Consider the following 27,454-nt stretch of genomic DNA (forward strand, 5'->3'; position numbering starts at 1 on the left):
TAAACACAACACCTTTATTATTATTCCATCACACTCAGACAGTTGCAGTGCAGGAGGGAGACATTGACAAAGACCAGCAGATGACATCACAGAGGTGTGTGCGCCTGTGTGTGCTTAAGTCTGTGTGTGTGTGTGTGTATCCGTTAGTATGTGCGTGCGTATGTGTATATGTATGTCCGTGTGTCAGTGGGAGGGTTTACACCACCCCCTAAAGTGCAATAGCGGTTTTGATTTTTTTTGTGCAAAGTTTAGCAACATCCATCAGCTCAACAGGATCACTCCAGCCTCCCAGCCCAATGTCCAACCCAACCCACACCAGCTCTGTCTGCTCATAACACTCATTATAAAAGATCAGGAAACAAACAAACAAACAAACAAGTAAACAAAAACACAGTTTCCGTTCCCAACCGTCCATTCTAAGAGTCCACTGCAGCCATTGCACACACAAGAGAGCGTTGCCATAGCACTGCTGACAGCGCAGAGCATTTAGCACACAGGAAAGAACACGGCTGAGCGTTGCCATAGCGTAAGAACACAGCTGGGTTCAGTCTTTCACCTTCACCCCTTCTTATTCAGTTTTTTTCCCCATGTCAATCTTTTTCAATCAGATTCTCTCTACGGTGCGAGAGAGAGAGAGAGAGAGAGAGAGAGAGAGAGAGAGAGAGAGAGAGATCAGAAGGAGAGATCAGAAGGAGGTGTAGGGTTTAATGCTAAAGGGGTCTGATTTGCATGTGTAGCTTATGCGTTACCTGCCAGCGAGTCATCACTCTTCTCCCCGAAGGTGGCGAAGTACGGCTGGGACGGGTTAGCATCCTCAAAGGGGTGGGGCTTGTGGAAGACAGGGGAGGCATGGCCTAATATGGGGGCGGGGCATAGCTGGAGAAACCCCTCCAGCCCCGCCCCAGGCTCCAGGGACTCCTCCTCGAGGGCCTTGCCCAGCTCAGGCCGCTCTGCGTGGGGCGCGCCGCACTGCATGTAGCCCTCCTGCTCCAGGCTGAGGGGCGCCAGCTCCAACGCTCCCTCCTCCACCGCGTGGACGCTCGACGCCCCTTTAGGCTCCTCCTCCTTCTCGGCGGTCGACGACGACGGCTCCTCCAGGGAGAGCAAGCCCGGGCAGGCGCTGGGGGTGGCCGGCTCTTCGCTCTCCTCCAGGACGGGGAGGGGCGCGGCCTGCTGCTCCTGCGTAGCAACCGCCGCCACCGTTGCCACCGCGGCCACCGGCTCGTCCAGCAACATCTCGCCCTCCGTGTCGCTCGTCTCGTCCTCCGTTGCCGAGGAGACGGGAGAGCCGGGCGTCTGGAGCGCTGCTGGTTGCAGCGGCTCCCTCCAGCAGAGGTTGGTTGCCGGGATGATGTCGGGAAGCGCGGAGGGGGTCAGAGGAGTGGCCAGAAGGAGCTCGTGCACCTGTGGAGGTGGTGAAGGAACAACAAACAACAACAAGTTCTTATTTTGGATATTTTAACATCTGTATTGATTTTTTTTTCTCCTTTTCCTTGTATTTGCTGCGGTCAGCTTGTTTTAAACAATACAGTAGGGCTTTCTCCATCCGATGCTCGGGCCCTATTCCGATTCATGTCAAAGTTGATATTTTGTTTTTATTGATACGTGGTCACGTACTGAGCCTATATTAATCGCCACAAACACAGCACACACCTACTGTTGAGGAGGAGCACTACAGACACACTACACTACATTACAGACACACTACACTACATACTACAGACACTACACTAGACACACTACACTACAGAAGCACTACACTACAGACACATTACACTACACTATATACTACAGACACACTACACTACAGACACACACTACACTACAGACGCACTACACTACACTACAGAAGCACTACACTACAGACACAATACACTAGACACACTACACTACACACTACACACTACACCACTACAGACGCACGACACTACAGACGCACGACACTACAGACGCACGACACTACAGACGCACGACACTACAGACGCACGACACTACAGACACAATACACTAGACTACAAACACACTACACTACAGACGCACTACACTACAGACGCACTACACTAGACTACAGACACACTACACTACTACAGACACACTACACCACTACAGACGCACTACACTACAGACGCACTACACTACAGACGCACACACACGCTACACTACAACAGACACGCTACACTACAACAGACACATTACACTACTACAGACAAACTACACTACAGACACAATACACTACAGACACAATACACTACAGACACAATACACTACTACAGAAACACTACACTACACTACAGCTACACTACAACAGACACAATACACTACAGACACAATACACTACTACAGAAACACTACACTACACTACAGCTACACTACAGACACACTGAACAGATGCAGGACACATGTGAGCCATGTTGTGAAAAGCAAGTACATCCCACATCCCAACAGCCTAACCCAGCATGACTATTACGTTGCCTGCGCTGGACTTACCTGCCCCGCGAGGGCTGTGGAGGAGCAGGGTCGGAGGGCGGCGGGGAGCTCCTGGGTGGGGGTGGGGGGCTCCAGGGGCTCTGGGCTGGGGCTGCTGGGGTGGGGCAGGGGGTGGGCATGGGGCTGGGTCCAGGGGTGGCTCCCCCAGGGCTGGGGCATCTGGGAGCCCGGGGGCAGCTGCTCCAGGTTGTCAAAGTGGTCGTCGTCGGGGAAGTCCTGGTCGTCGTCGTCGTCCACCTCGTTGCCGTAGCTCTCCAGCCCGCTCTCAGTCACGGGCTCGCTGGCCATCTCTACGTCCTCGTCTTCCTCCTCCTCCTCGCCCTGCCGCCGCGGAGGCCCGTCCGCCCGCTCCGACCCCACCTCCATGTCGCACACGCGATCGTCCTCCTCGTCGTCCTCGTCGTCGACCTCCTCGTCGTCCTCGTCGGCGCGCAGCTCGGGGACCCTCTCGGAGTCGGGCGAGCCTGCGGAGGGCGCAAGGTCGTCGGGGCCCTTGAGGCTGGCGTCGGCGCCCAGGTCGTCTGTGCTCTCCGTGCCCTCCAGCAGGCCCTGCTGGCTGCAGCTGCCGTCCTCAGAGTCCGCCGCCGCAGCAGCCGCTGCTCCCGCCGCTGCGTGCCAGAGGGAGGACCCTGGACGAGACCCCTCCCCCTCGGCAACCGCCTCCTCGGTGGGCTGGGTCCCGCTCATGTCCGAGAGAGACACCTGCTGGCTGCCGCCTTCCTCCTCCTCCTCCTGCTCCTCCTCCTCGTCGTCATGGTTACTGCTGGTGGTGGCGGAGGACAGGTCAGGGTAACTGGGGGCCTGCTCACAGGCAGCTCGGGAGGGGTCAAAGGTCATGGTCACGGAAGCGTCCTCAACAGACATCGGCTCTTGGGGCTGACCAGCATTTTGCAGTTCTTGGGGTGAGGACGCATCCTTCTCAGTGTGTTCCCTTTGGGGTGAGGACGCATCCTTCCCAGTGTGTTCCCTTTGGGGTGAGGACGCATCCTTCCCAGTGTGTTTATGGGGTGAGGACGCATCCTTTCCAGTGTGTTCCCTTTGGGGTGAGGACGCATCCTTCCCAGTGTGCGGCTCTCCGGTCAGGTGAGCGTCCTCATCCGTCTGCTGCTCCTGTTGTGCCAGAGTGCTGGAGGGCTCCTGTGGGGGGCGAGTGGGACTGGGGGGGCCAGAGACCCCAGCTGCTGCTTCTTCTTCTTCTACTGCTGCTTCTTCATCTACAGCAGAGCTAATGCCCCCTAGTGGTGCATCTGCAGACTGCACCTCTGGCTGCACCTCAGCAGGAGCCTTTTCCAGGCCCGAGGAAGCTGCTGCCGCTACTGCTGCTACGGTGATGCTTGTCGCCGCAGCAGCGGTTATCTCAGCGATGTGTGCCGGTCCAGCCGAGGGGGCCTTGGTGTCGGGGGGCTGGGCGGGTCTCTTCCCTGCGGGCTTGCCGTTGAGGGCCAATGGGGGCACGGGCTGAGTGGGCTTAGAGCCCCGCTTGGAGCCCGCGGGCGGTGCGGCGGCCAATGAGGTGGGGCGGGGGCTGGCCATGACACGCCTCTGGGGCGTGCCCTGCAGGCTCCTGGGTTGGGTCACCTTGGAGGGCGTGGCTTTGGCAGAGGAGGCGGGGCCTGCAGTGGGAGGAGGAGAGGAAGAATAGAAATATTAACACACTTGTCACTTTTTCAAAACTTCCATGTACTTTGTGTACATAAAGTGAACATTTTTAATCAATTATATGCACATCTGCATTTTAAATTTGCAATTTAACTTTATGCAAATTTCACACTTTTGCTAAAAATGTACTCAAAAAGTAAAAAAAAAAAAAAAAAAAAAATGTACTCAAAATTGCAATACATCAACCACCACAGTATCGCAATATATTACAATAAACTTTCTCGTAACTGTATTATGGTATTGTGTCGTCAGATGTTGCTGATACACAGCCCTTAGTGGCTGTGGTTTTGGTAGAGGTAGTACCTGAATTAGGCGCTTTGGAGGTGGAGCTAACATTGGGGTGGGCTTTAGCAGAGGCGGAGCCTGTTGTACTTCTCGAAGCAGAGCCTGCTGCAGCTGTAGTTTTAGAAGTGGAACCTGCTGCAGCTGTAGTTCTAGAAGCGGAACCTGATGCAGCAGGAGCTCTAGGAGCGGTACCTGCTGCAACAGGAGCTCTAGGAGCGGAAGCAGCTCTTGCAGTGGTCTTGGTGGCAGATCGGGAAGGGGGAGGAGCTCGGGACGCGGAGGTGCTGCGAGGGGGGGCTGTGGTGGTGGTGGAGGGGGGCAGTCCTGGAGGTGGCAGGAGGGGCACGGCCGGCAGGTGCAGCAGCTGAGGGCTTCCTGGCAGCAGATGGGGCGGGTTTAGCGCCATCTAGGGGAAGGGAGGGAGAAAAGGGGAGATGGAGAAAGAGAGAGATAAGAGGAAAAGTCTCTTTAACAGACAGCACATCTCAAACACACATTTGCCTGCTCCCTCATACTGCGTGCCACGGAAACAGTTATGAAGCATCAAGAAGGATGTTTTATTTGTCAGAAGAGAAAAGATAAGAGAAGAGCAGAGAAGAGAAGAGCAGAGCAGAGCAAGAAGCAGAGCAGAAGAGCATCATATGAGGAAATGTTTTGAGTCTTAACCGGCTACTTGCACAAAGGGCTCTCAGTGCACTCGTTTGTTCGTTCTCTCTCTCTCTCTCTCTCTCGTTATTTCTGCCCCTTGCAGCTCCGACACTGAATCTCTTGTTTGCCCACTTCGCACACTAATTACATTAAGTGGCAGGTTCAAACATACCTGGCTCCAACGGAAACAATACAGCCGCATTGAGAGCCTTTTGTGCAGAGACCATTGTGTGACACGCGGCCAAAACTGTCAAAAATCAGCCCAGCCGTCAAAATCAAGAGACAGTCAGAGCAAGGCCAGCTGTTAAAATCAAGTAGAAGTTTTTAGTTCATCAGCATCTATTGATAAACCATGGCAAAAAGTATAATAAATAAAACTGTTTACACGTGGCCGGCTATTTTCATGAACGGACATTTCACCCTCTCGGTTTTCAAAAATAACATTGTGCACACCTGTCAGTTTTCAGAAAAGTTTTCCTTTACACTAACCCTGGGTATATTCCAAACCTATATGTGGCAGTGCAACGAGAAGCTCCAGCCCATGTTAGCCAATCAGAATCCCGAAAATATCAACAGCAGCAACGAATCACTTCCTCTTTCTCTTTTTAACTGACTAAAAATCTCCGCCGTCAGATAAATCTCCGTTTGTACCTCTTTAGACACAAAAGAACAAACGGAGTTTTCACAAAAAAAACAAATCAGCCCAGAGTTTTTAAAAAGTCCATTTGCTTTTAATTTGATAAAACCTCTGTTTGCGTCTAAATGACAGGGTTAAACGCAGAAAAACATCACAGGTTGCATCGTTTTCGTTGTCGTCTAAATAGGGCCTAAAATAAACCAACACATTACATAGATAAAATAGCAAAACAATTCAAAATATAGCTGCAAGCAGCAATGTGGGGGCCAAGCAGTGCGCTATAGCAGGAATGGCGTTGCCATGGCATGAGCAAGCACTCACAGCAAGAAGCAAAATTACACCAATGTCCTTGTGCATTCTCACAATCAGCTACCATGTCCCTCTACCAAGTTTGGACTTCATACACCAAAGTGTTGCTGAGATGTGAGCTCACTTTCTTTATTACAGCACCCCTAGAGGCCAAATGAGACCACTTTCCTTGCATGTCCTCACAATCAGCTAATATGTCCATGTATCAAGTTTGGACTTCATACAATGAAGCGTTGCTGAGATATGAGCCCACTTCCTGTATTACAGCGCCCCCTATAGAGGCCAAATGATGCCAATTTCCTACTGTGTCCTCACAATCAGGTTCCAAGTCCCTGTACCAAGTTTGGACTTCATACATCACAGCGCTGCTAAGATAGGAGCTCACTTCCTGTATTGCAGCGCCCCCTATAGAGGCCAAATGATTCCAATTTCCTAGTGCGTCATCATAATCAGGTAACAGGTCCTTATACTAAAGTTTGGAATTTGTACACCAAAGTGTTGCTGAGATACAAGATCACTTCCTGTATTACAGCGCCCCCTATAGAGGCCACATGATGCCAATTTTCTAGTGTGTCCTCACAATCAGATACGAAGTCCCTGTACCAAGTTTGGACTTCATACATTAAAGCATAGCCGAGATGTCAGCCCACTTCCTGTTTGGTGGCTTCATCGCCATATTTGATTGGCTGTCACGGGCAAACAAAAATGAAATTTAAAAATCTGACAAGTATCGTTTGTGCGGCTCGGGCAGAAGATCATCTCCGCCAAGTTCCGTGAAAATCGGATGAAATTTGTGAACGCTGAAACTTTTCATAGAGTTTGGACTAAATCCAATATGGCGGAGGTCCAATATGGCGGAAAGTGACGTAATAGGAGTCATTGAACTTAGGTCGGTCCAAGGATTCCAACAGTGCCTGATTTGTGAAAATCGGCTGCACCGTTCAATGGTCACATGCGTGAATGTAATCCAGGTTCGACCCATTGGTGGCGCTAGAGTGTTGGGCATAGAGTTATGTAAATTGGTGAAAGTGATCATAGGACAGTGCTGAATCAATGTGCCGAATTTCATAACTTTAGACCCAGCGGTTCAATTTTCGGCCAGATTTTGACCTGTTGGTGGCGCTAGACGGCTGGGTTTAGAGGTCCGTAAATGAGTGCGAGTGGTCAGTGGAGTCCAGAAACTTTCGGCCAAAAAACAACTTTTTAGCCAGGCGTTCTATGGGCTGCCATAGACTCTAATGTCAGAGGAATAATAATAGGAAAAGCTAGTAACTCAATGGGTGCCTTCGCAGCTTCGCTGCTTGGCCCCCAATAAGACTCTTCAAACCATTTGATTAAATAAATTAGAAAATTAAAAAATCCAGAACATTGATAAAAATGTTTCTTCACCGCCATTTTAGAGGAGGTTTCATTTCCTGTTAAGTCTTACAGCCACCCATAGCAACTATTAACCTTTTACAGATTAGACTTTTTACTCCGGATCTGCTTCGTCTTCGTTTCTTTTTGAGTACTAAAGCCTTTGAGTTGTGACTGAGGCCTGCATATTTATAGATTTTCGAATTTAGGGAAGACCTGTTAAACGAAATTGTATTTTAATATTATAGCCAGTACACATTCTTTCTTTTTATTAATACATTTTCTTACACATTGAAACCAAATATATCGTCCTTTCTAATTGGTTATGACATACTGTTGCAAGACCTGTAACCCTTCCCTCTCTGTTCTAGTTATCCTGTATCTCGTAGTTTATTCTGTCTTGAGAATCAGAGATGTTTCAAATACCCTACTCTGTCCGTTATCCTGTGTCTCTGTAGCCTAGAAATCTAGACGTACCCTAGCGGCAGCAAATTACATTTGCTGCCAGGGCTAGTCTAGCAACTCTCCGTTGGCTTGTGAGCTCGAAAAATTAAACTTCTATCAGGCCAATCAAATCGTGTATAGAGACGTTAGGCGGGCTTAACATAATGATTGATGGCAGAGTTGCAACGGTTTGGCTTGAATTCCCTGCTACTTGAAAACAAAGACGATGGATGTTGCTGTTGGCCAACAGTGTGACACGAGTTAAGCTTGTTTAGTTGGCAAAAGTTTGAACTAGCCAACTAGCTCAGCTGGTGGGGAAAGCGCGCGACTCAGCTGTCCCTTGCGTGCAGAGGGAATTTGAAAGACAACCGATTATCCCGCCCCTCGGACTGAGCACTGCGAACGGTGAGTGTGGGTCTGGCTCGTCAGGCTAACGGAGTCATTCATCCTAGCACGCTTTGGTCAGGAGAAGCGGCTCAACTTTAAATCAGCTGGACATAACCCGGTCTTGGTGCAGCCCAGGAAGCCAGTGGAAAATCCCCAGCGCGCCCCACACACGCACACACACACACACACCTCTCTTAGGTCCGGCCGCTGCTCCAGATGTGGAGCTACCGCCAGAGGGAGCTGAAGCGCCAGGCGGCCTCGTCGCTACGGCAGCTGCTCTCCCAGACGCCGCTGTGGAAGTGGGACGAGAGGCAGGGACCCCTGGAGGCCTGGGGACAGACAAACAAACAAACACACACATTAGACTGAAGCCTCTCTCAGGGTTTTAATTTATGGATGAGACTGTTGGGAAAAGGGTGCCAGCAGCGCTCCGAGATGAGCAGTTTGTTTGTTCACACTCACACACACACGATTTTGCTTGTTCAAAAGAAACACAACACACACGCTCTGAGATGAGCAGCTTGCTTGTTCCAAAGAAACACAACATAAATGACAACTGTGTCTTGGTGTACAGTGTTCCGCAGCAGTGATGTGTTCTAGAAGAAAACAGTGTTCCGCAGCAGTGATGTGTTCTAGAAGAAAACAGTGTTCCGCAGCAGTGATGTGTTCCAGAAGAGAAGCAGTGTTCCGCAGCAGTGATGTGTTCCAGAAGAGAAGCAGTGTTCCGCAGCTGTCTGTGTGTGTGTGTGTGTGCACAACTGGGTGTCAGCAGGGCCCTGGAGATGGAAGGCTGTCTGGACACGCAGATGGACAGAACGGAGAGAGCTACAAGTACGAAGAAGAACTCATTACTGTGGATCAGGACAACGACTAAGACCAAGGCACAGCATAGGACAGGACAAAACGAGCTGTGTTCTGATGGACAGATGAGAGGACCAGGAGGAGAGGGATGGATAAGAGGTGATTTGATTAACAAGGAGAGGGGGGGGGGGGATGAGAATGAACAACAAACTGACCGACAGAAAGACAATGAAAGCAGACAGAAGAAAATGGAAACCTTAGAGAGATAACGAGCTCTGCAGCTCACACACGTGTGTGTGTGTGTGTGTGTGTGTGTGTGTGTGTGTGTGGCGAGAGACCGTTAGAATGGTCTTAAATGCCACTTTGTTGTGAATTAACGTGACCTTGAGTCACTCAACCCAGGTCAACTCTGACACACACACACACACACACACACACACACACACACACTGTAATGCGCAGTACCTCAGTTGACCTGAGGGCTGGAATTGGTCCAACTGCGTACTCTATGAAAGATTCCACACACACACACACACACAGGCAAGAGGACACACATCCACACACACACACACACACAGGCAAGAGGACACACATCCACACACACAGATAAGAGGACAAAGACACACACACACACACACACACAGGCAAGAGGACACACATCCACACACACAGATAAGAGGACAAAGACACACACACACACACAGGCAAGAGGACACACATCCACACACACAGATAAGAGGACAAAAGACACACACACACACACACACACAGGTAAGAGGACAAAGACACATACACAAACTGAGACAAAGAACAGTTTTTCCAAAACAAAGATAAGAAAACGCAGCACAAGACAAAGAGAAACTACCCAATGACACACACACACAGAGAACACATTTAGAACACACACTTACAGCCACTAGCACACACACACACACACACTTACAGCCACTAGCACACACACAAATAACTGAATATGTAACCGGAGGGTGGGGGTGGATATGTTCAATAATGCAGCACAGTCCCTGGCACACACACACACAAAAAACATTTACTAGCGCAGGCAACTTTTAGTTGTTACTAGTTAGTTTCTGTAATACGGCCCCAGACGCATTAGTGTTTTGGAGTTCAGATTGGACATTAGCTGCCCGCCAACACAGTCTACTAGGAGACAGAGACCGCATGAGGAACAGCAAATGAGGGATGGATGGAGAGAGAGAGGGATGGAGCACAGAGAGAGAGAGAGAGAGAGAGCGATGAGGGATGGATGGATGGAGAGAGAGAGAGAGAGAGAAACGAGTGCTTTTTTCTCTCCTTCTGTGTCCTAGATTTTCTTTTAAGGCCTCCTTTCCTTCCTCCCTCCTCCTGCCCACACACACACACACATCATTGGTCCACATTTTCTCCTGCTCTCTCTCCACACACATCATCCAGACCACGTCACTGACATTCACAACTCTGACCTTACTCCACCACACACACACACACACACACACACCTTACTCCAACTGGTCTGCAATCTGCACACAGACAATTTCATTCTGGTCACCTCCATTTTTCATTTTCACCTGCTCCTCCACACACACACACACACACACACACAGATCACACCTGTCCTCTCCAGGTCAATATACCAACCACTCATTTGGCTGTTTCAAGTTCCTACTCCTCATCTCTATGTCCCCCTCTCCAACCACACCTCCTCTCCTCATCTCCATGCATCCCCCTCTCCAACCACACCTCCTCTCCTCATCTCCATGCATCCCCCTCTCCAACCACACCTCCTCTCCTCATCTCTATGTCCCCCTCTCCAACCACACCTCCTCTCCTCATCTCTATGTCCCCCTCTCCAACCACACCTCCTCTCCTCATCTCTATGCATCCCCCTCTCCAACCACACCTCCTCTCCTCATCTCTATGCATCCCCCTCTCCATCCACACCTCCTCTCCTCATCTCTATGCATCCCCCTCTCCATCCACACCTCCTCTCCTCATCTCTATGCATCCCCCTCTCCATCCACACCTCCTCTCCTCATCTCCATGCATCCCCCTATCCAACCACACCTCCTCTCCTCCACCTCCACTCTCTACATGGCACGCACACGCACACACACCTTCATGCCAACAGGAAGTTCTCGCTCACACACACAAAGAATGCTTTAATCAACGTGTAACCTGAAAGATCACACACAATAATAATAAAACATTTCACTTGCTTGTACAACAAATCACACACAAACAACCTAAAGACAAATACGCATGTCAACACCTGTCTGGTGAAATGGACTGATTTCAGGCTGTAGATTCCAATAAGATGACAGAAGACTTGTACCACACACAGACACACATACCAGCATACACACACACACACACACCACAGCATACACACACACACACACACACACACACAGGGCCTGTCAAATCATAAACTACACCCTTCACACAGCCAACATACACACCAACTCCTGACGACATTCTATCCCACAGAGAACAGACACACACACACACACACACACAGGGCCTGATGACATTCTATCACACAGAAACACATTTAAAAACACACCACTCGCACACCTGGCATGGCAATATCCTGCGGACATGCGCTCTCTCTCTCTCTCACACACACACACACACACACAATCCTGGCATTCCCCAGAACAGGACAATCCAGCTGCAGCAAAGTCAGCATTTCCCTCTTCTGTCAACCCCCTCCCCTCTCTCTCACTCAGGCTTCCCTCACTCTCTCTCTCTCTTGAATTTCACTGTTTTTCCTCACCCCCTCTTCCCCAACCCCAACTTCTCTCTCCCCCATTTAAATAAGCCCCCTCAAACTCCTCTCTCCCAGAGTCTGAGTGAACAATGTTATTGGGCCAGTGTTTAACAACTCCCTCTATGTATGTTAGCTCTCCTTCTCTCCCCCCCTCTCTCTCTAGCCACAGCTTCTCCCCCTTTATAAACTGTCTCTCTCCTCATTACATCTCTCTCTCCTCTTTCCCACTGTTCTACTCTCAACAAATCTCTCAACACAATGCTGAGTGCACAGTGGGGGACCTGAGTGTGTGTGTGTGTGTGTGAGAGAGAAAGAGCCTTCACTCTGACACTATTGTTCCTCTTTGGCGCACAGACTTGCCACCAGACGAAGGAAAGAGTGGTGAGAAAAGTGATCCTCCCCACACACACACACACACACAGTATACACTCACACACACACACTATACAAACACACAAACACACACACTATACACTCACACAAACACACACACACACACTATACACTCACACAGTATACACTCACACAGTATACACTCACACAGTATACACTCACACAGTATACACTCACACAGTATACACTCACACACACACAGTATACACTCACACACACACACAGTATACACTCACACACACACAGTATACACCACACACACACACACACACACACATACAGTATACACTCACACAAACACACACACACACAGTGAGACAAACACACACACACCTCAGTGAGTATGTGATCAGGGCCAGATTTCTCCAGACTCTGTTGGTAGTTTGGAATGTGATGCAGTAGCGGATGAACACTCTTACAGAACCTCCCCTTGTTCTTATAGAACCTCCCCTTGTTCTTATAGAACCTCCCCTTGTTCTTCATTCCAACTTCATCTCTCAAATCAAATCGCATCAAATCCACACTCCTTCCTCCACTCACACACACATAACAATCGCTACCACACGCACGCACACACACACATCCAAGCAGTCAGCAGGTTTAGTACTTTGTGTGTGTGTGTGTGTGTGCGCGTGTGTACACACTCACCTGGCGGTCCTGGTAGTGGTGGGTTTAGGAACAGCAGAGGGTCTTGGAGCTAAAACATAAAGAAAAAGGAGGGTAGAGAACAGTAAAGGAGAACATAGATGCACACACACACACCACACACACACACACGCACGAGCACAACATCCCAGCTCTATGCCCTACACATACACACACACACACACACACACACACTCTCTTTCCATTGGCTCACCTGTGGGCCTAACACACACCCACACACGTGCACATCATCCCAGCTCTACACACACACACCCCTTCCCCCATTGGCTCACCAGTGGGCTTCAGACACAAACACAACATCCCAGCCCTGTCCCCAACACACACACACCCCCTCACCCAAGGGTTTTAGAGACTTGCACGTGCCTAGGCGCCGACGCTGCTTCCTGTTGATGCATCGACGCCTCTCCACTGCCATCCCACCCATACCACACACGCCACTCGCTGGTTGCCGCGGGGTAGTGGACCTGACGCCGTGGGCGACGTGGCCTCCCTCCCTCGGGCCGCCTGCTCTGGGGGCGGGCACTTAGAGGACGCCACGGCACGCTGTGTCGGGGCTACCTTCGCCATGGCAACGCCAGCTTTCTTCTTAGCAGGACCCTGGAATCCAGACAGGATGCTTTAGCTCCAGATGCTCGTGAGAGAAGTGTGTGTGTGTGTGTGTGTGTGTGTGTGTGTGTGCAATATCTTGGATAGATGTATGTACATATTTATTGTGAGTGAGAGAGAGAGGGCGAGTGCGAAAGAAAGAAAGAGAGAGAGAGAAAGAGAGAGAGAGTGCGTGTGTTCCAGGTACCTGTGCCGCCGTCTGATTTGTGGCAGGGTCTTTGGTTGGAGGCGGAGCTTTAGCGGAACTCTGTTCTTGCCCCTCCCCCTGTGGCTTCGACACTTCCTTATTTGTGATATGCCCCTCCCCCTGTGCCAGATGCTCAGCTTCCTGCTCAAGGGGTGTGGTCACATGCTCCTCCCCCTGTTCTTCCATTGGCTCCTCCGATGCCGGGCTGACCTCGTCAGGCTTCATGACCTCTGACCTACGGGCTGGACGCCCTGGGGAAAGAAGGGGATAGAGAATGAGGAGGGAGAATGAAAGAAGGCGAGAGCGAGAGCGAGGAGAGAGAGAGGTTAGTATTTCCGAATGACTTTTTCTAAAGCACACAGCAGATGACCCTTTTCAAGGCATTTAGTCATTCAGATTTAGTGACATAGTCGCCTGTGTGGGGGTGTGTGTGTGTGTGTGTGAGAGAGAGAATGTGTGAATGTGAGAGAGAGAAAATGGAACAAACAGGAAGAGAAACCACAACACAACACACACACTAAACACATCCCAGCACACACACACTAAACACATCCCAGCACACACACACACTAAACACATCCCAGCACACACACACACTAAACACATCCCAGCACACACACACACTAAACACATCCCAGCACACACACACTAAACACATCCCAGCACACACACACTAAACACACTCCCAGCACACACACACACTAAACACATCCCAGCATGCACACACACACACTAAACACATCCCAGCATGCACACACACACTAAACACATCCCAGCACACACACACTAAACACATCCCAGCACACACACACACTCAAACACATCCCAGCACACACACACACTAAACACACATCCCAGCACACACACACTAAACACATCCCAGCACACACACACTAAACACATCCCAGCATGCACACACACACTAAACACATCCCAGCATGCACACACACTAAACACATCCCAGCATGCACACACACTAAACACATCCCAGCATGTATACAATATTACTCCAACACATCCCAAGTAGCATGCATACACACACTAAACACATCCCAGCATGCATACACACACTAAACACATCCCAGCATGCACACACACACTAAACACATCCCAGCACACACACACTAAACACATCCCAGCATGCACACACACACACTAAACACATCCCAGCACACACACACTAAACACATCCTGGTAGCAATAATAATAATACACACCAAACACATCCCAGCACACACACACACACTAAACACATCCCAGCACACACACACACTAAAACACATCCCCAGCACACACACACACTAAACACATCCCAGCACACACACACACTAAACACATCCCAGCACACACACACAAAACACATCCCAGCACACACACTAAACACATCTCAGCAGCTAACCAACACACACACACCCTAAAGTCATCCCAGTGCATTGTACAGCCAAACACACACACTTAATGTGGCCAGAGAGAGAGAGAGAGAGAGAGAGAGAGAGAGAGAGAGAGAGAGAGAGAGAGAGAGAGAGAGAGAGAGAGAGTACTACAGGAATGACCACCAACAATGAAGAGGAATGAAAGCCCAGCACCCCACCTCACCCCACCCCAACACATACAAACTCAATGCCCCCTCACCCACCCATTTCTTTTTTTAGTAGCCCTACCCTTACACACACACACACACACACCTCTGGACAGCACTTCCAGAAGTCCTCATGGAGCAACCCCAGGGTCGTCATGGAGAGGGGGGGTTTCACATGAGAATGTCCGTCATGTAACACTGGTCACTGGTGGCTGTTCAACACACAGGAAATGCAACCCGGACCTCTGGCTGGTCCCCTCTGGGGGTCTCTAATCTTACTCAGTTCTCACACACACACACACACGTTCCTTTCTCATGGAAACCTCACTGGGAAATCCCACAGAGAATCTCATCTGGTCATGTAGCCTGTAGCCCTCAGGCCCCTCATCCTGCTTGTGTTTGTGTTCCAACTCACCCCACCCTCCCTCAATGCACTCTCCCCTCACCCCACCCCTCCTCACCCCACCCCACCCCTCTCCCCATCCTACACCTCCTCATCCCACACCCTCCTCACCCCAATTCTACCCCTCCCCTCATCCTACACCTTCATCCTACACTTCTCCTCACCCCACCCCACCTCTCCTCATCCTACACCTCCTCACCACCCTCCTCACCCCACCCCTCTCCTCACCCCACCCCTCTCACCCCACCCCTCTCCTCACCCCACCCCTCTCCTCATCCTACACCACTGTCCACACCGCACCTCACATCTCCACACCCCACTGTCCACACCGCACCTCACATCTCCACACCCCACTGTCCACACCGCACATCTCCACACCCCACCCCACCCTGTCCACACCGCGACCTCATACATCTCCACACCCCACCCCACTGTCCACACCCCACCCCCCACTGTCCACACTGCACCTCACATCTCCACACCCCACCCCCACTGTCCGCACTGTCCACACTGCACCTCACATCTCCACACCCCCACTGTCCGCACTGTCCACACCTCCGCACCCCACCCCACCCCCCACTGTCCACACTGCACTCACATCTCCACCCCCACCTCAAGACTGTCCACACTGCACCCCACCCCACCCCCCACTGTCCACACCTGCACCCCACCCCACTGTCCCACTCCGTACCCTCACTCCCACCCCCCACTGTCCGTGACTCGGCCACACTGCACCTCACATCTCCACACCCCACTGTCCGCACTGTCCACTCTGCACCTGGGCTCCCTGCTGCTTCTTGTCTTGTCTGTTCTTCATGCCTGCATGTTCAGTGTTGCCTCGTGTTGCCCTTCTTGGGTGTTGCCCCGTGTTGCCCCGTGTTGCCCCGTGTTGCCCCGTGTTGCCCCCTACTCTTTCTCTTGGTTTTGTTTTCTTCTTTCTTCTGATCTTACCACCCCTCCCTTTCTACCCTCCCTTTCTTCTCCACCCCCCCATCCGTCTCGTCTGGGTTCTGGAGTTTGATCAGATCGGACTCAGAGGCGGCTCTCACAGACGGCTAGACCAGCAGTGCCGTTGTGCTTCAGACAATAACACCACCAGCAGAATAGGAGTGTGTGTATGTACATGTGCAGCGTGTCTGTGTGTGTGTATATGTATATGTGTGTGTGTATATGTCTAAGGAGTGGTTGGACTTTGGGAATGTGTGTGTGCACGTAAAAAGGAGGACAGACTAGGGGTGTGTGGGGGGTGTGTGTGTTTCACACCCTTAACCCAGAAAAACTAAAAAGAAGTGTGTGTCTTGGCAAACCTTTTACCCAGAAACCAAGAGTGTGTGTGTGTGTGTGTGTGTGTGTCTTGGCATACCCTTAACCCAGAAACCAAAAGAGAAGAACATAACTGACTGTTTCCTGAAACTGATACCAGCTCAGTTTGAATGTGGAGCTGCATACCTGCATAAGGCTGGTATTGACAAACATGTCTGTGTGTGTGTGTGTGTGTCCCAATGACTGTGCAACAAGCAGAAGACCAGCAGCTGTTGAAACCAGAGCAAAACAGCTCCTCCAGTCCTGCCCCTCCTCCCAAATGCCCAAGCACCCCTCTCCCAAAATGCCCAAGCACCCTCCTCCTTCACCACACTGTCCTCTCATCCTCCCATGCCTCCACCCTCCTCCTCCTTGTGCTCTCCTCTCTCCTTCCTCCTCTGCATGCCATTCTTCATCCTCTCCCTCCTTTCCTTCTCCGCATGCCATTTCTCCCACAACTCTCTCTCTTCTCCCTCCTCTGCATGCCATCTCTCTCCCCTTTTCTATGGTCCCATTTTGCTATTCTGGATTTCAAAATGACTACCTCTCCCAATTTATTCATCTTTGCCCCTCCATCTTTCCTCTTCCCTTAAGTGCCATCTCTTCATCCCTCTCTTCATCCCTCTCCCTTTGCCATCTCTCTTCATCCCTCTCTCTCCCTTGCCATGCCATCTCTCTTCATCCCTCTCTCTCTTCCCCTTTGCCATGCCATCTCTCAGGATTTACGTTTTCTTAGACTCAGCACCACTCCTCTCCTACTTCTCAAGTCTCTTCTCCAACTACCCCCCTCCCTCTCTCCTCTCCTCCATCCCTCTCCCTCCCCTCTCTCCCTCCATCCAGCTGCAATGAACACACTGCACACAAATCAAATCAAGTCTACCAAATGACAGAAAACAGACTCACTGTCCTACTGCCTACTGTCTGTAAACCACTGTGATTGAAATATTCAGTTACCATTTAACTAGTGACTTAAGTCCACATGAGCCTGGTGCAGTTAACAGTAAAGCGGGTCAAAAGAGGCTTTGATGTAAACAAGGAGACATCTAACAGCTAGTTTTGGCTGTTAGCCATTAGCCTCCTGAGCACCCTAGCCCAGTGCTAACCCAGAACTTGGGCAGTAGGCTAGCCCAGTGCTAAACCAGAACTTGGGCAGTAGGCTAGCCCAGTGCTAAACCAGACCCCAAGTGGAGGAAGGCCTAGTAAGCACCCAATGGGAGGCTGTCAGTGCTAACCCCAATGGGTCGGAGTCTAGGCTAACCCCAGGCCATGGGCAACAGCCTAACCCATGGGTGGGAGGCTAGCCCAGCGCTAATGCTGCTATCCATTTGGCTCGGACTGCTCAAGTTGTATGCGTGAACGTGGCTTGTAGCACTTTAGTGTTCGTTTGTCTTTGTGGGAAAGAACATGGACATTACACTTTAGACCCTTTAGCAAACCAGCGCGAAAACAACATGTTATCAAGTGTGTAAGAGCATTTAAAATCGACATTAAAATCGACCAACGTAGTACAAATACATCTCAAATCAGCAATTACAGTTGTTTATCTTGTTTTCTAACTGCATGTTCAGCTCGTGCACACTCGGGAGCCCTGAGGTGGACAGTCAAAATTCCGACCTAAAGGGGGTGCGTCTCGGTGAATTGTCACAAGATAGCTGGGAGATTTACACTTTCCAACTCGGGTGGGAAATTTACGAGACAAATGGATAGACCCATAACCCCATGGACGGGAGGCTAGCCCAGTGCTAGGCTACCCCAGTGCCCTGTGCTAACCCCATGGACGGGAGGCTAGCCCAGTGCCCAGTGCTAACCCCATGGACGGGAGGCTAGCCCAGTGCTAACCCCATGGATGGCAGGCTAGCCCAGTGCTAACCCCATGGACGGGAGGCTAGCCCAGTGCCCAGTGCTAACCCCATGGACGGAGTACAGAACAGTGCCCAGTGCTAACCCCATGGACGGGAGGCTAGCCCAGTGCTAACCCCATGGACGGGAGGCTAGCCCAGTGCTAACCCCATGGACGGGAGGCTAGCCCAGTGCCCAGTGCTAACCCCATGGACGGGAGGCTAGCCCAGTGCCCAGTGCTAACCCAGACTCCAGTGGGATCAGGGAGCTTGGCTAGCTGAGGCTGCAGCTGGACATGTGGAGACCTAGGGGCTGTCAGACTACAGTGAAATACAGCATGAGAGCCCCAGGCCACTAGCAGGTGTGTGCGAAAAGTGCCAGATGTGTGTGTGTACAGATAAAAGCGTGGCGGCGGTGGTGTGTGGTGTGTGTGTGGCTGTTTGAAGATGTGTTTGTGCAGACAAAAAGGCAGGCAAGGTGTGCAGAGATGCGAGTGTGTGTATGTGTGTGTGTGTGTGTGTGTGCATACGCCTGTGTGGGTGTGGTGCGTAAAAGGCATACGCTGTGTGTAGTGTGCGTGTGTGTGTGTGGTAAGACAGGCCAGGTGTGTGTGTGGTGTGTGTGTGAGCGTGGTGGTGTGTGTGTGTGGCTGTGTGTGCACACGCTGTGGTGGGTGTGTGTGTGTGTGTGTGTGTGTGTGTGTGTGTGTGTGGTGTATTGCTGTGTGTGTGCACACGCTGTGTGCGATACGCTGTGGGTGTGTGTGTGTGTGCACACGCCAGTGCTGCAGAGACGCTGTGGTGCGTAAGGGGCAGGGTGGGTGTGTGTGTGTGTGGTAAAGTGGTGTAAAAGGCAGGCGATACACTGTGTGTGTGTGTGTGTGTGTGCACATACTGTGTGCGAAGATATCGCTAAAAGGCAAGGCAGGTAGGTGTGTAGGTGTGTGTGTGCGTGTGTGCGCATACGCTGTGTGCACTAGCAGAGCCAGTACATCAGTTTTAGCTTGGCTCAAACCCTCTGCCCTCCCAAAGCTTGGTGGTCACCACACCAATCCTCACCACCACACAATAAATACACACCACACAATACAATACACACACACACACACTACACTAATTGGCACACACACACTACAATAATTAACTCTCACCACTAATACTACAATAATACACACACTACACACACACACACACACCACACACACTACACACTAATCCTCACCACGCGCACACACACACCACACACTACACACTACACACACTACACACGCACACCACACACACTACACTAATCCTCACCACACACACACACACTACACACACCACACACACTACACGCACACACACTACACACGCACACCACACACTACACACTACACACACTACACACACACTACACTAATCCTCACCACACACACACACACACACCACACACACCACACACACTACACGCACACACACTACACACGCACACCACACACACACTACACTAATCCTCACCACACACACACACACTACACACGCACACACACTACACACACACCACACGCACACACACTACACACACACACACACCACGCACGCACTACACACACCACACTACACACCACACTAATCCTCACCACGCACACACTACACACACCACGCACACACCACACGCACTACACACACACTAATCCTCACCACGCACACACACACACACTACACGCACACTACACACACCACGCACTACACACACACTAATCCTCACCACGCACGCACGCACACACACCACACACACACACACACACACAGCGTATGTGCACACACACACAAACAGATATCCAACATTAAACCAAATCAAACAGTCTGTTGGCAAACCAGACAGGTCACTGCATACACACCACAACTAAACCCCCCTTCACACACACAGTCTGATGCCAACTGCTGCTTTTTAATGTGCTCATCTGTTTAAAGTTTTTCATGCACACACACACACACACATCACATCGCTACATGCGTCCGTCCGCATGTTGCGGTGTGTGCTGGGCTATTTGGATTGCAAGTGAGAGGTGTGTGTGTGTGTGTGTGTACACACGTGTGCATGTCTGTCTGTGTGTGAGTGTGTAAATTACCCATTTTACATTCCTCTCTAGGCCACAACACCAACAGCTGCCAGGACTGACTTGCACTTGGTGTGTGTGTGTGTGTGCATGTGTGTTTGTGTGGGCTTGTGTGTGTGTGCGCATGTGTGTTTGTGTGGGCTTGTGTGTGTAGGAGAGGGAGAAAATCGACTCGTGGAGTATATTTGCAGGATGCTGTTCAATTGGCAAACAGTCCCATAAATAATACATAAACATCAACAGGGCAGCCCCAGCCATGGCGCAACTGGCTGGGGCACCTGCACCGTACGCTGGCGACCTGGGTTCGATTCCCGCCCCGTGGTCCTTTCCGGATCCCACCCCTGCTCTCTCTGTCACTCTCCACTATCCTGTCGCATTAAAGGCATAGAGAAAAAAAAACATCAACAGAGCGAGGGAGAGAGCGAGGACTCCACACTGGACCTTTAAATACAAGGAAAACGGCTGCAATACCAACGAAGAAGAACACAACGGGGGAGGGGGGGCACAGAGAGAGGAAGTGAAGAGAGATGGAGTGGAGAGAGAGAGAGAGTGAAGAGAGAGATGGAGTGAAGAGAGAGAGAGAGTGGAGAGAGATGGAGGTGGAGGAGTATATATGAAAGAGATGGTGGAGAGATGGAGTGAAGAGAGAGAGATGGGAGTGAAGAGAGAGATGGAGTGAAGAGAGATGGAGTGGAGAGAGAGATGGAGTGAAGAGAGAGATGGAGTGAAGAGAGAGATGGAGTGGAGAGAGAGAGATTTTATGAAAGAGAGAGATGGAGTGAAAGAGATGGAGTGATGGAGTGGATATTTGCGTGAAGAGATATGGAGTGAAAGAGATATGGAGTGAAAGATATATATGGTGTGAAGATATATATTTTATGGAGATATATGGATTTTAAGAAGTGGGAGGAAGGCAAAGAGCCTTCCATACGCTAAATTGGAGAAAGGGGCAAGGGGCCTTCAGACCCCGACCCCACCCCCAACCCGGAGCCCAGACCCCGAGCCCCAGACCCCGGCCACCCCGACCCCAGTCCTCCTCCACACAGCAAATGAAACAACTGTTCCTTTCCTTTAACTGGGCCAAGCATGTCTGGCATCTCCCATTACATCAAACAGTTAATACTACTGTGTCTGTCTGTGTGTGTGTGTGTGTGTCCCATTACATCCACCAGTTAATACCATACCACTCTCTGTACGTGGCGGTTCAGTAGGGGAGTATGCATATGTGCACTGGCATGCGTTAACACCATTCAGAGCTCAGCAGTGTGTGTGTGCGAGACCAGTGAGGTGGCGCCACTAATGTGCTGGAGCGTTTGCTAACTGGAAGTAACATCACTCTCTAATAGCTTCTAAGTCACAGGGTGAAGGGTTAGTCAGGGGCCAATCTAGCCAATTAGGCTGGCTGTGTGTGTGTGTGTGTGTGCGTACACGGATGTGTTTGTGTGTACCGATGGGTGTGGGTAGGGTTGCAAAATTCCGGGAATTTTCAAAGTTGGAAACTTTCCATGGGAATTAACGGGAATAAACGGGAATTAATGGGAATAAACTGGGAATTTTTAATATGGTGAGTTATAGACTAACAGGGAACTTAAATGTAATGGACAAAACACCATCTTGCAGCATAATATTAGTTAAAACAACCTGATTTAATGCAATTTCAGTCAAATTTCTACCCTGCACAGGCGTCAATCCCATGCACACAGCAATCAGCATAGGTTTCCTTTATGTCTAGTAGCCTATGATGCATTCGTGTGCATTGGGAAAATAAATTCCCAGTGAAAATGTCATCTCATGTGGGAATAACTGGTGTGAAACTGGGGGAAGTTTGCAAACAGAGTTGCCCAGTTATGGGCTTGTCGTCACTTTTGTCCTCATTCAAATGGGTGTACGTCATTTTGCATAAACTGTAATGGGAAGAGTAATCTGTCTGATTAAGCTTGACAATTTATATATAATTTACATAATCTATAAGGTTGGGTTGGGGTGGTATGTTGTGTCATTATTTGTTTTACCATTTTCTGGGATTCTAACTGAACAAACTGATTGTCAGTCAATGTTCCATTTGTTGTTGAGTGGCGTGGTGTATCTTGGGCAGTTCAGTGGTTTCAGTGTCGCTAGCTTAGCACGCTAGTAAAACCATAGGCAGAGAATGGGATTCCGCCAGCATGTTAGCTATCTTTGTATGCTAAGCTAAACGAAAATACGAACAAACAAATCATATTACTTATTACGAAACAAAATGTTAATGTCTGTATATGAAACTGTAGGAATTACAAAAAAACTCCCAGTTAATTCCCGTAAATTCCCATTAATTCCATGAAAGTTTCCAATTTGGAATATTTCCAAAATTCCCCAGCTTAACTTCCCATGGAAAGTTTCGGTAAGTTCCGAAATTTACGTACATTTTCCGTAGCCTTGCAACCCTAGGTGTGTGGTGTGTCTGGCGATGCGATGGATGTGTGTGTTTCCTGTGTGTGCACGTGTGTGTGTACCGATGGTGCATGAATGTGTGCATGTTTCCTGGTGTGTGTGTGCTGGTGTGTTGTGCATGTCTCCTGGTGTGTGTGACCTTTTTTTTGTCTGGGTAGAGACAGACAGATAGACAGACAGGATGTGGCCACTCTTCACCACTCACAGGAGGGCACAGAGCACACAAATCTAAAGACTGGCACACCTTTATTAAAACAACATTGGATAAACAGTACAGAATACAACCATTGGATATCAAATGCTACTGCCACACAAACATCAAACAAAACCATACCAATCAAAATTCAGCACACCCCTTCATATTCTACAAACATCCTGGCCATCCTCAACCAACTAATAAAACGCATATTCAGTTCTCACAGTGGGAGAGACAAATGTGGATTACGAAGACCAAACAAAGACCATTGTGTGTCTCAGGGGGACTGACTGGTTGGACAGCATCGGATTTCCCTGCTAGAGAGAGTGAGAGGCCTGCTTGTTTGTTTAGAGGCAGAGTGAGAGAGAGGCGAGAGAGAGAGAGAGAGAGAGAGAGAGAGAGAGAGAGAGAGAGAGAGAAAGAGAGAACGAGAGGGAGTGAGATCTTCCTGATCTCTTACACTTGTCTATCAGACAGATTAGACGGATCAATCTCTGTCTGAGGATCTCACTCTCGTAAGTTAACTGCCCTGCAGCCTGCAGCAGCATCACCGTCTTATTCCTCATCAGCATCAACCAGATCACTGATACCTGTGTGTCAGACCGATGGGGCCCAAACACACCACCCCCTCAGAGACAAACGCTATGCTATTCTAAAGGATAAAGCTTGCTGCTGGCTAATGTGATCCCCGCCTAAGTGTTAGAATCTTATATTTAGATAAAACATCTAGTTGGTATTAAAAAGGATACAAGTCCCTATGCACAGCCTTCTGATTTTCCAGGTGCTGGTGATGTGCAGTCGTCAATGAAATTCAGAAAAGTGAAGGATCACCGCACACTGGTGGACTTATTTAGCTGGTTTATTTTTCAGCGAACGACGTGTTCCCAGACAGGCTAACACACCAATATACTAGACATGAGTCACCAAGCCTAACATATCTTAGTTTAGCCTTTATCAGTTTACCAGAGAGGTGAACACACTTGTAGACAGGTCTATGTTCCATTAGTCACCTAGCCTGACAAATTATTTGACATTTGTCATTTCAGTGTGTAAATGAGTGTAGTGGTCATTATGAGTATGTGTCTGTGTGTCCAGATGGCAAGATGAACTAACACAGCATGATTATCGTGGCGGTATGTGATATTGAGATGATGAAGCTTTGGTGTTGTGTGGAGCATCATTTCACCATCAATGAACACACACACAGTGATCAAACACTGTGCCAACTCTGACCTCACTGCAGTATCAGGTGAGTAATCTGATGCAGTGACACACACACACGTTAGGTGGGGTCACACAGGTGCAGAGTGGATGGAGTACCTGTTCAACCTGTGCCACTCCCTCATACCCACTGAGTGGACACACACACAGCTTGTATCGGAGAGTGGGGTCACATGCCCTTTTGCATGAATGATTCTCGCTCTACCGAGAGAGAGAGAGAGAGAGAATGAGAGAGAGAGAGAGAGAGAGAGAGAGAGAGAGAGAGAGAGAATTAGGCATTGACACGCATCAAAACCAAGCACTCACAAAACTGGCCCATACACACAGCAGATTAAAACCGTTAATACCACGACTAACGAGAGAGGGGACAAGTCAGGAGAGTCTAGCCACACCACGACTAACGAGAGAGGTCAGGAGAGCGTAACCACACCACGGCTAACGAGAAAGAGGACCCATCAGCCCCCCGTTTAACTCAAACTCCAGTCTTGAGTTTCCTGCTGGTCAATGATCCAAACAATGGACTTAACTGGCCTCACTCACCTCACTGTAAACTATTGATTTCCCATCACGGCCATTGTGTCCAAACAGAAGTGAGCTCTAACTGTCTGACACAGCAGAAAATGGGGGTATGTGACAGAGTACAGACTGAGTTTATACCACCAAGTGGACCATGTCGATGGCACCATTAGTGTCATCTTTGGCTGCAGTAGCAGGGTTCTGATGGCCTAGCGTCTGCGCTAAAGCAAGGGGTCTGTAGTTGTTGAACTCATCAGCCTCTTTCTAATCTCTTGGTGAGGGCCAAATGTCAGTTAAAAACAGCAGTCTTGGATATTTCCTTGAGTTCTTTCATTATTGTATTATTCATTATTTAAACCTGCAAAACAGGTTTACACGCCACTCTGTGCATGTTCCATTCCATCTAGAGGGGGGGAAAGCATTCTAGAACGATATTCTAAATGGGGATTCAGCACAGGTCTGTTACTACGGTTACCCTGTATATAATCCACAGGATTGAGAAACCCCACAGAGGGCATGGAGTGGGGGTGGGGCTGGGGGCATCACCGGGGGGTGAGCAGGGAGGGTGGTATCTATGGTGCCCCGAGGGACTGAACCAGATGCCCCCTCCATGAACCCTTGCAGTTTGAATCAGCCAGAATGCGGATTACGAAACTAACTCGATGTACTGTAGGCAGGCAACATGTACACAAACACACACACACAGTCAAACACAGTGAGAGATGAGTATCGAGGCCAGTTTAATCTGACTATCTCCAGACTTGTAGGTGCTGGGCGGATGCGGTGACTGATAACGAGCCAGAGAAAGGCAGACTAGACTACAGCGCGCGCCTTGGCCTGTAGAGGGACACCGCAGCACAGACGGCAACGGCAGCAGGTGCACCATACTTTTAACACCGATGATAAACAACCTAGGAACTTTGCACTTGTGCTGAAAAAAAAAAATCTGTAGTAGTAGGCAATTTAGCTATAGGCCTGAACATAAATTAAACTTTTGGGAGAATATTCTAGCATTAAGTTAGGCCTCGCTGAAAGCACCGAGACGCCAAACAGTGTGGCGAGGCAACTGGAAAATAAAAAAAAAATAAAAACGTGCCTCACAAATAACTTATTTATTTGACAAGTTCGTTTGGAAAAATCAGTTAGTTCGGCTGACGTCAGGTGCTTCTTTACAATGTGTATGGGTTCATAGTTTCAGCCGAACATACCGAGGAATCTCCGAAATGCTGAGGGTATGCGTACACTTACTAAAAGGTCGACGCACAAGAACGTTGCATTTAAGGAATTTACAGTTGTGTTAATTTCAACTGTGCCACAGCGTCGTTTGGAAGCCGACGGGCAAGAATGAATGATTAATTGAGGGACGCTTGTATTTAGAACAATGCAGGCTACAGCCTGCAACAGCTAGCGCCTAGCCCACAAACAGGCTACAACCTTAGTGCACACATGCTTATGATGAACGCCTGGGCCACGGCTGGAAGCCATCGAACCGTTTCACGATCTCCAATTAAGCTAAAGCCGAGGTGACAAATCGACACCTCTCGGTGCAATCTGCCGCCTCGCTGGGCAGCGATGGCTGGCCAACAGGCGCTAGTAAGCTAGCGTTTCAGAGGCACTTGAAATGCGGGATCGCGTCCTCAGAAAACAACACGGTTTCAGCTGAGACAAACAATTGCACATAATCCGGTGTCAGGCATGCAGCGAATGACCAGAACCTACGTTAGCTTGCTGGAACAGAAAGTCCCGTTTTAAAACACCAAGGACGCGCACAGCACAGGCAAGGAGTCTTAAAGCTGAGTGAAGGAAAACAATGCTTTGCACGCCGAACATTGCTACCCGCATGTGCTATATCGCAGCAATTTCTTTGCGTTAACGTTACCTTATTGTAGTGTCTTGCGGCTTCGCTCAACCTGCCAGCGATGTAGTCAAGCTGTAGGAGTCCACCAACGAAAACACTCTGCTCTCGTCTTTTTCTCCGACGCTCGAATCCAAAAAGTTCACATGAACCCGTTCAAATAACTGCGGTCTGAGAGACTGATTCCAAATGCTATTGAAAGCGGGCGGGGCGCCGTTGGGTGGTGGGGGGTGATATATCCAAAGACACGGGCATTATCCAGAAAACGACAAAAAAAAAAAACATCTCGTGCCTCTCTGTGCAGTGCCGTCCAATCAAGGCGTGCAGTCGGGATTCGCTGCGAGCGCCAGTGATGTCATTTCAATAAAGCCTGTCTTTTT

At 49.8% G+C, this 27,454-nt stretch overlaps 2 protein-coding genes across 3 annotated transcripts; both read right to left on the minus strand.

Moving 5' to 3' along the window:
• Nucleotides 1-12,894, minus strand: LOC125297262 (cell surface glycoprotein 1-like). 2 transcript variants are annotated; one of them, XM_048247519.1, is made up of 6 exons: nucleotides 12,822-12,894; nucleotides 8,402-8,541; nucleotides 4,450-4,837; nucleotides 2,488-4,100; nucleotides 750-1,404; nucleotides 1-615 (listed from the first exon to the last, which is right to left on the minus strand). In XM_048247519.1, the coding sequence occupies exons 3-6, from the start codon at nucleotides 4,835-4,837 to the stop codon at nucleotides 605-607; spliced, it is 2,667 nt and encodes an 888-aa protein (XP_048103476.1). In that variant the 5' UTR covers nucleotides 8,402-8,541; nucleotides 12,822-12,894; the 3' UTR covers nucleotides 1-604. The 2 variants fall into 2 exon arrangements, with proteins under 2 accessions (XP_048103476.1, XP_048103474.1); XM_048247517.1 differs by having other exon boundaries at nucleotides 1-1,404.
• On the minus strand, nucleotides 8,437-27,454 carry LOC125297703 (cytochrome c1-like). Its single transcript, XM_048248154.1, has 4 exons — nucleotides 27,099-27,454; nucleotides 13,633-13,883; nucleotides 13,266-13,436; nucleotides 8,437-8,541 (listed from the first exon to the last, which is right to left on the minus strand). Exons 2-4 carry the CDS (start codon nucleotides 13,855-13,857, stop codon nucleotides 8,437-8,439), a joined length of 501 nt encoding a protein of 166 aa, XP_048104111.1. The 5' UTR covers nucleotides 13,858-13,883; nucleotides 27,099-27,454.

Source organism: Alosa alosa, chromosome 7 (assembly GCF_017589495.1).
Source record: "Alosa alosa isolate M-15738 ecotype Scorff River chromosome 7, AALO_Geno_1.1, whole genome shotgun sequence".
NCBI lineage: Eukaryota > Metazoa > Chordata > Actinopteri > Clupeiformes > Clupeidae > Alosa > Alosa alosa.